Source organism: Hyperoodon ampullatus (genome assembly GCF_949752795.1).
Source record: "Hyperoodon ampullatus genome assembly, chromosome: 8".
Classification (NCBI taxonomy): Eukaryota; Metazoa; Chordata; class Mammalia; order Artiodactyla; family Ziphiidae; genus Hyperoodon; species Hyperoodon ampullatus.
In genome coordinates, this window is record NC_136921.1 from 22,262,055 (window position 1) to 22,274,796 (window position 12,742).

The 12,742-nt window shown below is 39.2% G+C and overlaps 1 protein-coding gene across 2 annotated transcripts in view; it reads left to right on the forward strand.

Annotated features, from left to right (window-relative positions):
- Positions 1–11,541, forward strand: part of MREG (melanoregulin) — a gene marked incomplete at both ends in the record, with an annotated part of 65,422 nt that extends 53,881 nt beyond the window's left edge. For both annotated transcript variants that reach the window (XM_079710126.1, XM_079710127.1), the window contains 3 exons: positions 9,384–9,474; positions 10,675–10,838; positions 11,407–11,541. In XM_079710126.1, the coding sequence (XP_079566252.1) occupies positions 9,384–9,474; positions 10,675–10,838; positions 11,407–11,541 (390 nt within the window). The remainder of the gene's footprint in view (positions 1–9,383; positions 9,475–10,674; positions 10,839–11,406) is intronic.
- Between the last annotated feature and the right edge of the window lie 1,201 nt (positions 11,542–12,742).

A 12,742-nucleotide genomic window follows, 5' to 3' on the forward strand; every position in this document is an offset into this window, starting at 1 on the left:
AAGCCTGAAGCTTAGTTTCAGAAAAGTAGGAGCAGTTTCACAGCTCTCTCTGTTGCAGACAAGCACAACCCGGTTCCAAGCATTCACCTTTTCAACTCTGTCTTCATAATCTCAGACCTCGGCAGTGAGCTGCCCACCCTGTCCGCATCTCGAAGGGAGTGGTTTTGCCTTTGTCGCACTCCTCGGAGATGACTTGGAGCCAGGTGGACGGGAGGGCCTGTGGAGGTGGGGGGGAAAGTGGGAGGTGGCTGAGGTCCTTCCACCCGTTCCGAGGAGGGGAAGCAGAACCGAAGTCCCCAAAGGAAGGACCGGAGCACAACGTCCCGGGGAGTCAACCGTCGGGAAGGACGTTCTTGGATCTGGCTGCAGTCTTGGCTAGAGCCTGGGAATACTTTGCTTCTAGAAAAGTTCGTTTTTCTTCAAAGATTTCAATGGTGTTTTCTTAGTTCCTCCTTCAGGTCGGTCTCTGTTCTAAGTACCTGCTCTTTTGTCCTTCCCTGGCTTCCTACCTTGCTCACACACCCCCTCCCTTCCAGTTTGAAGACGCAGTGTGGACAGTGGCTAAGTGTGTTGGCCCTACAACCAGACTGCCTGGGTCTGAAATCCCAGATCCTCACTTACTGGGGTGCACACTTGAGCAAGTACTTCACCTCCCTGAGCCTCAGTTTCCTTGTTCTTCTGATGTTATCATCATATTCATCTCATGGAGTAACATGTCATATTATGAGAATTAACTAAGTAAATACATATAAAGAGCTTAGAGCAGTATCTGGGAAGTAGTAAGTCCTCTGTAAATATTATCTATCTGTCTGTCTGTTGTGCTCTCTGTCTCTCTGACTCTCTTTTGTTGTAAATGCCTTCAGATCTTTTTGGATTTTTCCAGGTGACACAGAAAGAATATATTATGTTGAAAGAGCCTATAGAAATTATATTTCTAGAAGTTATAAATTCTATAGTTATAAAATATAAATTATACATTTCTAGAAGTTATGAAATATAAATTATACATTTCTACCAAAGTATAGAAATTATAGCTTAGAGTCCCAGTGATGGAGAGCTCATCATCTTACAAAACCTTCATTCTGGATAGAGCATTCCTTCTAACATTGATCTTCTTTCTGTGGCTCTACTAACACTAACAAGGCTTAGCAGACTAAGGAATAAATAAAGTTATTAGTTCTTGTTATTAGGAGCAAATAAAAATACATCCGATTCTTAGGTTGAAAAATGTCAACCTAGCCAAAGGACCAGATGCAAGGATGTGTCTTCCACATGAACTGCTGCTAATAAATTTCGACCTACAGTTTTTAATGTCATAGGCCTTATTTGTTATATGTTTCAAGCCTTGATTCTCACATTCCATGTGTTAGTTATCTCTGCTACTTTTGTGACCTTTGACCTCACGAAGTCACTGATAAAAATGACTAGGCCCTGAAACAGAAACTGAGCCCTTTCCTGCATTATTAAAAACATTCCTCCAGGCTGACATCAACAGTTTTGAGTACTCTTCAGTAGCTGCAAAACTGCGCGAGCCTGCGTCATCCATTTCACATTTCTCTGTGAAAAGCAAACATGAGAGAACCTGTTAGGAGCCTGTTAGAATCCAGACATACCTCCCACCCTCCCATGTAGTACATGTCCTTCTCTCACTTATCTGAGATTTCCCACTACCTACAAAATGAAAGAAAGCTGTAGGCAGAATGGAAAACAGAAAGCAAAATGGGAGAAGTCAATATGATTTTTCTATCTTTTAGAGACTCTCTCTTAATTTTAAATAGAAAGTAGCATAAGACGATATGAATTAGTGAAAGTTGAAAGGGAAGAGATAACAGTTACAATGTTCAAAGAATTCATTTTGCCAAGAAGCTATCACTTTCAAGTAAAAGTATTTGGCTACTCTTCATTTTGCAGTTCCCTGATTAAGATGTTTAATTTTTGCAATACAGTGTTATTATAGCTACAATTGTATGGAGTCTTCTTTTAATGTCAGTGTTGAGTTGAAGTGGAAATTCCCAAAGGGATATATACAGTGTATGATACATGTGGGTACTTGGTACGTTTTTTTTTTGGCTGTGCCACATGGCATGCAGGATCTTAGTTCCCCAACCAGGGATCGAACCCGTGCCCCCTGCAGTGGAAGTACAGAGTCTTAACCACCGGGCTGCCAGGGAAGTCCCTACTTGGTACTTTTTTTTTTTTTTTTTTTTTTTTTTTGCGGTATGCGGGCCTCTCACTGTTGTGGCCTCTCCCGTTGCGGAGCACAGGCTCCGGACGCGCAGGCTCAGCGGCCATGGGTCACAGGCCCAGCCGCTCCGCAGCATGTGGGATCTTCCCAGACCGGGGCACGAACCCGTGTCCCCTGCATCGGCAGGCGGACTCTCAACCACTGCGCCACCAGGGAAGCCCCCTACTTGGTACTTTTTGATGGTGATGTTAGAAAGAATGACTAGGAAGTAAAACGTCTTAAGGCATTTTCTACTTTTAAGGCACATTTAGGAAAATATTGTAATTTTTTTAGGAGACCATTTTCTATAAAACAAGTATATATGTTTGTTATAATTTTGTTTCTTTCTATACCAGATGGTCAAAAAGTCAAGTTAAAGAAGTATTTGGAACCTTATATTCTGGTACAGAATGATTGCTAAAATATATTATTAAGTGAAAAGTGCAAGGTATAGTTTGCTACCATTTATGAGAAAAAATGGAAGGATACAGGAGAAATTGGTAACATTTATTACTTGTGGAGAGGACACTGGCGGCTGAGGGACAGTCTGTAGTACATATTGGATTGTGAATCATATGACTGTATTACCTAACTTAAATAAACAAACAATAAATGCATAAGGAAAAAGAAGCTGGGTCAGGGAAGCAACAATAAGTAGTTACTCTTTTTTATTTCCTTTTATTAAGGGTGTATGGGTTTTGGAATTAGATGCACTTAGATTTGAATTCTGGCTTGGCTTCTGCTGGCAGTTGAATGTAGGGAAAGTTTCCTCACTTCATGTAAAATTTGGGAAAGACCTTCTTGGCTGGGTTTTTATGCAGATCAAATATAATAAGGACCATTTCTTAAACTTCAGTTTGTGATGATCTGATTTGAGGGTATGAAACAAAGGAGATGAAACAGATTTAAGCCTGGATATGAGCATCTTCCTCTGAAGATGGCTTTTCACTATCCAAGAAAGACAAAAGACATGACCATCTTAATGCTTGGGTTCCAGGTGGTAAATAGATTTTGGCTGAAAGTTATTATGAATCAAAAGTTAACTTTGAATAGATCATTATATCCAGCCAAAAGGGTTCAACATGTCTTTGCAATTAAGGAAATTGAGTGGTTAAGCAAATGATAGTTAGACCCTTCTCCTCTGGATTTTTGGAAGAAATTAGCCAATGAGGTATAAGCCATCTCCTTTCCCCTGTTATAGCAACAGTCTTGTGAGAGTTGAGAAGCTCTGCTCTGGTGGACAGAATTAAGGGGATCACCATAAAGCAATCCCTGGATTCAGAAAAGGACTGCTGTTATATCTGCGTCATTGCCTAAGTCACTCCTGGGACAGAAAGGTTGAACCCTAGGTAGAGCCATTAATACTGCATTCTCTGTAAGCCATATCCATTCCCAGCTACACAGTTTGATATGCTGAACATTTTTCCCTAGGGGTTAGAGGTAGGAAAATATGAGATTAATATTTTGTGCTATACTTATAATTACCTTTTTGTGTATGTACTCAATGAGTGGGCTTTATAACATGAATCTTTCAGATGTAAGGACCAGAAAGAGAACTCCAGTTGTCTAACCCAGAATGGAATTAGCTTAGGTGACAGAGTTCCAGAAACAGGACTGACTTCAGATGAAGTTTGATCCTGAGGCCCAGGATGGCCTTAGGCTCTACCTCTATGTGATACTTTCGTCTTTGTCCTCTTCTGAATATTGATTTTTCTTTAAGCTGGCTCTTCTCAGTGTAGTAAAAGTGATGGGACCATTTCTAGGTTTTGTACCCTCACACCCCATCCTCCAGGGGAAGAGAGAACACCACTCCTGATCATCCCAGAAGCCCTATGGATTTTGTTGCATCTCCTTGGCTTGAATTGGGTACTGTGCCCATACCTGAGCCAATGCGATATGCTGATTGGCTTAAGTTATTGGATTTCAAGCCTGGCACCCCTTCAAAGGATTCTGATTTCATTGCTCTGGGAGGTGGATCCCATGCACTGGTATTTTAAAATATCCCCTGTTGGTTCTAATATGTGCCAGGGTTGAGTTGATTAGCTTAAGCCAGTCAGTGTCCAGTCTTAGAGCTGAGAATATAACTGTTCTCTAAAGGAAAATTGGGGTAAACTGGACAGACTGATGAGAGAAGGGGAAAATATATCTTGGAGAAGCAGACGTCAAATGTCTGCCTGTGGCAGACAGATCAGTTGCCCCAGTGTCTGTATTACATCTTTCTTTTTTGCTACTAGAACCCAGATTTTGTTTGGGGCCACAGTGTGCCAGCCCCAGGGGATAGATCGTGATTTGTCCAAATACTAATGACAATCTGTGTCCCCACTTGTCCTGTCTCCCTTGCAATGAGAGAGAGAGAGAGAGAGAGGGAAGAGCTAAATTGCTCTTTGTCCATAGCAGAGAGCACAAAGAAATTTTAAAGTCAATGCATATGAGATTGGAAGTGTAAACCTAATATTTGGAGGAGTCATGGAAGTAGCTACCAGAGAAGAAGAAGAAAAGAAAGGAGAAGGAGGAAGAAGAAGAAAGAGGGAGGGGAGGAAGAAGAAAAAAAATGTTCAGAAGTAGCTACTTCTGAGGAATAAGGCAAAAAAAGAGGATGAGAAAGTAAACTTTTAGTTTTCATTTCATGCCCTCTGTTCTCTTTGAATTTTTATTTCTATGTGATTATATTATTTTTATAATTAAAAATAAATTAATCTCTTTTGAAGTTGTTCCTAAGAGTATAAGATGATTTAAAAATATATGTCACCTATTGTTAGAGTACATTTCTTTAAATGTATAAATCACCTTTTTAACAAGAAGTAAGAGTACTTTTTAATTGTGCTATGTTTCCACAACCTCACACTAACACAGTGTAGGTATGAATAAAGTGTTTTAATTTTATGCATGAGAAAATGATCCCAGGAACTTAAATCAGAACTCAAGGTCAAAGCAAGCTCATGGGATCGAAAGCTGCAGGAGACCTAGCTCCTGATGGTGGCAGGAGATTGAGCTTTGTTCTCCTTTCATGTTTGGCCTCATCCTTCTTATCTAGCAACCCTGATCTGATTTGGCCAACAACTAAGGAGGAGAAAAACCTCAAAAATTAAGCTAAACATCTTCAGTTACTTGTTTTCAATCAAAGTTTTTCAGTTTGACTTGGTTCCCAGGTACCTTATGAAATTAAATCTGCATGATTTCTTTTATTACACCTCTGCTAAGGTATTCATTGTTAAAAGTTTTGGGCCACAGCATCACAAAGACCACAATGTATTACTTCAGAAATTATGAGTAAACAAAGATTTTTTTAAAATAAGAGTTTAACTTTTGATGTCTAATAGATTTGAGCATCAAGTCACTTGTGAAGAATATTTAACTTGTTATTTTCAAATTGTTTGTCTAAAGAAAATCGGTACAATTTTTAAAATGTAGAAGGACATAATAAGACTTGCTTTTCTCTAATACCAGGGAATAAATGAGTTTCTTTAGTTGTGGGTAAGATTTTGTTCATCACCGTTTCTCATTTGCTACATTTAGATTCTGTCCTTTGGGACCGTATGTTAAAGAGGAGTTCAAACTCCCCTCTTATTTATTTTTTCAAAAGCCAGCACTTAGTTGAAACTCTGCCCAAGCTTCTTCTGGTTTTAGAGCTTTAAATTTTGCACAGAACTTTCAAATACTTTCATATATGATTATCCATGACTATCTGTCAAAAGAAGACAGTAATGATATGGATTTATGAAATACAGCGTTTCATTCTGTTAATCCTGTTAACAGGTACTTATCACGTGCATCATATATGGATCCATCCTTAGTGGATTTTAAAATGTTACACTGTTGCTTCACCATCTAACAGTTTATCAGAGGAACAGACACTGAAACAGAATGGATTTGTATAACATTCCTTGTTAGTATTTAAGAATAGCAAAATAACTGATAGATGGACAGCAAGAAAAGAAAGATTAAAAAAAAGTCTGAAGCCCGGATTACCCAGTGATGAATGGGTCTCCGAAAAATAGAGATTTGGCTACACTTCCTTCAGGACAGAAGTTCTGAGGCATCAGCCTAAGGAGCTAAAAGAAAAATTAGCAGAGACCTTTAATCGCAAGTTAATGAAGCCACCTAGTGGTCTGTTACATCATTTAAGGTTGTGTGCATATGTAAAGCATCTCATCTGTGGATTGACTGTGTGGGTCTCTAATCAAGTGTGAGTCAAAGCCTGATCACTTTTCATTTAGTCCAGCAAGGAGGGTCAGTTTCATTGAGAATAAGCACAGTGCTGCTCTGTGTAATCTTTTGTTTATTTATAGTCTTTTTTTAATCAAAAAGGACTTAAGGTAAAGTACATGAAAATACAATGAGAGCACAAACTAGAAGAAGATGAGAAAAGAGAAAAAACAAAAAGATATAAAAAGTAGTAAAAATTTTGATAATTCAAAAATGCTTTCAAAATCCTATATGTTTACCATGAAAGGACTCTACATTTTCAGGTAAGCGTGGAAACTGATCAGTTATAAAATTCACAATGTTTAGAACAGTGAAACATTTTTTAGGAAAAGTGAAATCCTACCTAATGTCAAGAGCAGAGAAATTTTTCTTCTGGAGGTCCTCACAAATGAGGTACTGCCTAAAGTCATGTGTAATGTCCTCAATCCTCATAATAGAAATCATCCTGAGTCTTGGAAGATTGTTTCTTAACTGTGCCTACACCGCTTTGGAGGAGAATGTGCACCAAACTCCATTTTCAGGGCTTGCATTAAAGCATTTGGTCCTCACAATAAGCCTGAGAGGTAGGTAGTATTACTATCTCCATATTACAGATGAGGCCACTGACACACAGTGAGATTATGAACTTGCCCGAAATTAGGCTGTTAATAAATAATGGAGCTGGGATTCAAACCTGGGAAGTCTGGCTCTAACACCCATGCTCTTTTCCAAAATGCTATATATACTGAATGACCCATCCAATGAAAATGGCAATACTGTATTGAATACTTACACAGTCTGTGGGGCATTAGTTAGGAGTGCTTTAACATGGTGCTGAAGATGAGGTCAGGACTGCATATTTCTGAGATGACCCAGTCAATATTGCCTTCCAGTGTCACAGACTTCATCCCTGACCCCAGTCACTGCACACTTATGCAAACACATGTGTATACACACCTTTGGTCAAAAACAGAGGACCAGGAAAGAGTACTCAGACTCACCACTTCCTGATTTCTAGAAAATTGCTGAAATCCATGACCTTTTTATAAAAAATTTATTTTATTGAGGTATAGTTGATTTACAATGTTGTGTTAATTTCTGCTGTACAGCAAAGTGATTCATTTATACATATATATACATTCTTTTTCATATTCTTTACCATTTTGGTTTATCAAAGGATAGTGAATATAGTTCCCTGTGCTATATAGTAGGACCTTGTTGTTTATCCATTCTCTATATAATAGTTTTCATCTGCTAATCCCAAACTCCCAATCCTTCCCTCCCACTTCTCTCCTTCCCCTTGGTAATCATAAGTCTGTTCTCTGTCTGTGGGTCTGTTTCTATTTCATAGATAAGTTCATTTGTATCATATTTTAGATTCCACATATAAGTGATATCATATGGTATTTGTGTTTCTCTTTCTGACTTACTTCACTTAGTGTGATAATCTCTAGGTCCATCCATGTTGCTGCAAATGGCATTATTTCATTCTTTTTATGGCTGAGGAGTATTCCATTGTATATATGCACCACATCCTCTTTATCCAGTCATCTGTTGATGGACGTTTAGGTTGTTTCCATGTCTTGGCTATTGTGTATAGTGCTGCTATGAACATAGGGGTTCATATATCTTTTTGAATTATAGTTTTGTGAAATCCATGACTTTTTGATGCCTTTGTATCTTCAGATACAAGATCTAAAATGCAGTCATAACAAAACACGCTTTATTTTGCTAGCTTTTCTTTCTCAAAGTGGTATCTATAAATGTTTGGGAATGGCAGCTAAATTGATTTCTCTTAACCAGTCATGACAGTTGATTAGGGATGAGCAAGGCAAGCCTTGAAAGGAAGTTGGTAGGGAAATAATGGCATCATTGAAACATTTCCGGTTAGTGGAGTCAAAATATCATATAACTTGAGTCTTAAATTGAGCACTTAGAATGATGTTCTTTTAAGCTGTACATTAGGATAGTTGTGTGGTTAATGTTCTTGCCAAGAGGAAAAGGTATACTCTATAAAATGACCCTTCTATATAGAGAAGGCTCCTTGAAAACAAATTTCCATGGCACTTAAAACAAATGCCTAGCTCAGTAAAGATTCTAATGCTCCTGAAAAATTCAAGTTCTGTTTGGAGACCAACATGATGGCCTACTACTCATAAGAGTGAAGTTTTCAGAATGATAATCTTTTAATAGTTCTGCTGAATGCTTGAAAGATTCATCCTATCATGGGAACATAAATGAATGAGAGCAATGCTGAGATACGGTGAAAGAAACTGGCTGGAAATCAAGAAACTTGGGATCTACTTCAGGTCTGCTTTATTCTGATAACAAAGAAAGACAAATTCTTTGTGTGTCATTTTTCTTTTTTTCTTTTTTTTTAAGATTTTTTGTTTGATGTGGACCATTTTTAAACCACTGGACCGCCAGGGAAGTCTCTGTGTGTCATTTTTCTCATGAACTTTGGAGTGAGATCTAAATTCAAGCACCAATTCTGATACCCGTTAGCTGGATGATACTGGATTAGCCAGTTAACCTTTCCGGGCTTCAGTTTCATTATCTATAAAATGGCTTCACTAATACAATAGATTTTATTAGGTGCTCACTGTGTGCAAGTATTTTATATATAAAGGTGTTTTTTTATACCTTTTATCTTTATAACTATCTTAAATGAAATGTTCACTCTTGTTATCCCTACTTTACAGGTGTTATCACTGAAGTTGAAAGAATAGGTAACGTGAAGAGTTTAATTAGGATAATTTATGTAATGTGTCATATCACCTGGTGTACAGCAGATTCTCCAGACATGGAGCTGATGTATTCCTGTTGACTTCATCTTCCCATCTCCTTCTCTTCTTTTGGGATTTGTTTTGAAGATTAGTGAAGAGGAGAACCACAGGCTTAAACAGCTTAACTTTGGGAATTAGGGATTTAGGCCAAAATGTAAAAATATAACTGAATTTTTATTTTCCTACAGGAGTGGCAAAAACTCAACTATGATATCTACACCCTGCGACAGATTCGAAGGGAAGTGAGAAATAGATGGAAACGCATTTTAGAAGATTTAGGTGAGTCTGAAAGTGATTATGAAATGGTAAAAGTAACCAGTTGTGATCGTTCCTCTTCACTTTCTCCAGCATGGTTTTTATGAAAGGAATGTCAGTAACTGACTGATTAAGGCTACTGTGTACTAATTATTTTCCCAATTCCGCCCTCCCTGTATCCTCAGCTAAACATCTGATGTTTCTGTTATCACCAGACCCTGTCTTGAGGACATATTTTGCCATGTGTTACTCTACCTGTCCTCAGTATCAAGTAGCACAGGGCAGTGGAATCATATGGGCACCACCATTGACTTTTTGGGCATTGTACATTGATTGCATTAGATGGGAGTGATTGGCCAGTTAATCATAGCTTTACAAGGTAAGGCAGATTGGGAGAAATATTATTTGTAAGAGAGACAACAAAATACCTGTGGTATTAGAGTAGATATTGGGTATTGATTTTTCTTAAATCTGCCAGGGTGGTGATACAATAAACATGGTCCTCACATTACAAGTAAGCTTGTTTTCCTGTTTTAAAATAATGAATTTATCAAATTTGAAGTCCTCAGTCCTTCTACTTTGAAAGAAAACATGACACCTTGGCATCATAACCTTTCAAAAGTGGGGTACCAGGTTGCTAGCCACTGTTGCTTTAGTTGGGATATGATGGGGGGGTGGAACTCTGCCCTCTTTACTCACCCAGTATTGTTCTGACTTAATAGTCTCCTCTTTATGATGTAAGTTATCCCAGGAAGGGTAAATCTATGAGTCTTTTAGATCTTTGCGTAAGTAATTTAACCAGTGAGCCATATTGCCCCGGGGAAGGGCATCTGGGCTTGGAGAAGTAGGGGCCTGAAGGTGACCATTGTGCAGGTTGCAGGGGAAGTAGGAATTCAGGAAACAGGGGAGGAGGTGAAGAGTGGAGAGTGGGAGGACGGTTTCCAAACCAAAAAACGGGGCAGCAGGCAGTCAGTGGATGAGTATCCAAGGTTTAACTCGGAGGAAAAAGTTAACAAAGAAAATCTGGTTAGAAGAAATCGCACAGGAATTTTAATTAAAGACCCCCACCAACCACACTGTGCTGGGAAGCAACACAGGGAGTAGTGCCTTGGGCTTCAGTTTTCTCATATTTGTTCCTAACCCACTGTTGGGTCCCTTAATCTCCTGCAGGACCATCATTTCCTTGTGACTAATTTACGTGAGGGTTCAATCTCTTTACCTTAGGTTTTCAAAAGGAAGCAGACTCTTTGTTGTCAGTGACAAAACTCAGCACCATCAGTGATTCTAAAAACACAAGGAAAGCTCGGGAGATATTGTTGAGACTGGCTGAAGAGACCAATATTTTCCCAACCAGTTGGGAGCTTTCGGAGAGATATCTCTTTGTTGTGGTAAGTGGATGTCTTTGTCCACCTGCTCTGATTTTGCTTTAAAGTTTTGCTTCTCTATTAGTCCATATTCTCAGCATTCTCACACCACCAGCTCCACCATGGTATGAGGTATGGCAGATGATTCTGGCATCTTATGCATTGGTACCCAGTGGCCAGCACATCATAATCACTTGGAGGGCTTTAAAAATTCAGGTTTCTGGATTGCACTTAGACCAGCTGAGACTTGCATTGTGGCTCAAGAATCTATCTGTATTTTTCAGCCAATTTTGCTGTACAGTCAGCTTTTTGAACCATTTCTAGGTCAAAGAGATGTGAGAAATATTGTGTGTATAACATAACCTAAGATTGAAAAATGATTTGAAAGGACTCTTAAAAGCAGTGGAATGTTTCTTGGATAACGTAAGTAAGGGCTAAGGAGTGTCTCTCAATTTGTTGGGAAAAATTTAATAAATGTTTTACTCACTCATCATTATTTCTAGGGTAGATATTGTAGTTTTTAGATTGGTTTTCCCACCAACATGGCTTGGTTCCCATCTTGACAACATTTGTATTTTTAATATTTTGGCAGGACCGTCTCATTGCACTTGATGCTGCGGAAGAATTCTTTAAAATTGCCAGTCAAACGTACCCCAAGAAGCCTGGGGTCCCATGCCAGGCAGATGGCCAGAAAGAACTGCACTACCTTCCCTTTCCAAGTCCCTAAGGGAAAGGCTATGAGGCAGAATGGGATTTCTTCCACTGGAACTCAACAGCCTACCAAAGCTGGACAGATGCGTGTAAAAGAGAATGAGCAAGAAGAGGGCTAGCTAAGAGAAAAAGGATTCTGAGTCCTACAAAAATCTAAGCGTTTGGATATCTGGTCATCATGAGGACTTGACTATATGAAAGTTGAAGCTGTGTTGAAACGCCCTGGTGATCTTGCATCAGAGAGTTGGTCCGCGGGATATTTCATCATGGGTGATTAGATTCCAAGAACCCATTGCCCCCATTTTGGTTTTGGTTGTACAATAAGCTCTAGCCACTAATCCTATTGGGAGAATAGGATGTTCTAGCTAGTAAAATAAGATTAATAGAGCTATCATTGAACCCAAATATGGATTACCAATTTTTAAATAATTGTTATATAGTATAGGCTAACACCAAAATAATACCAGGCGTGACAAGACCTTTCTTTGATTTGGAAGCACCTACAGAACCTTGGAGGTGTTCATTTTGAGATTATTCAGAAGTTTAGATGTACCAAATAAGATAACTATCTAGGAGTGCTGCTCAGAAGTGAATCCTAAATAGAATGCTCCCAAGCAGAACTTCCTGCAGCTCCATGTGAAAAGCTGTATCTTCAGCTGTGGTACAAGCATCTTGAATTCTCAACGTTATTGATATCTGGTTACCTCATTTTCCAGCTCTAGTCCACAAGCCCTTGATATTTAATCTGAGATAGCATCTATTTGACCTTTACTGTCTTCTCTTCTCTTTAACCTGTTTCCAGCTTGTTGACTGAGAGTTGCACCTGCCCAGGGACCTCTCATGCAGCGTGGCCTCAGCTCTAGGACCCAGAATGGGCACGGAGAGCCCGTGGTCACAGTGCACTGGGGTCAGTGCTCACCCTGCCAGCCTGGGGCTTAGCCCCTCGAGGCACCAGCAGCAGCAGTAGCAGCAACTCTGCAGGCAGTGTTGCATTGAAGAAGGTCATTGCTGGACTTTCTTCCATCCTGAAGATGATTTTCAAAGTGGAGCAATTCTGTCACTACAGTTTGCTTCTATCCACAGATTGAGCAGCCCAGTTTCAAAAGTTAATTGCCACCTAAGCAAGGAGCTTGCCATGAAATCAGGGTTCATTTTATTGAAAAGACTTTGAGAGCTTGTAGGATTTATCAGTAGACTGCTGAGAACAATGGCAATAT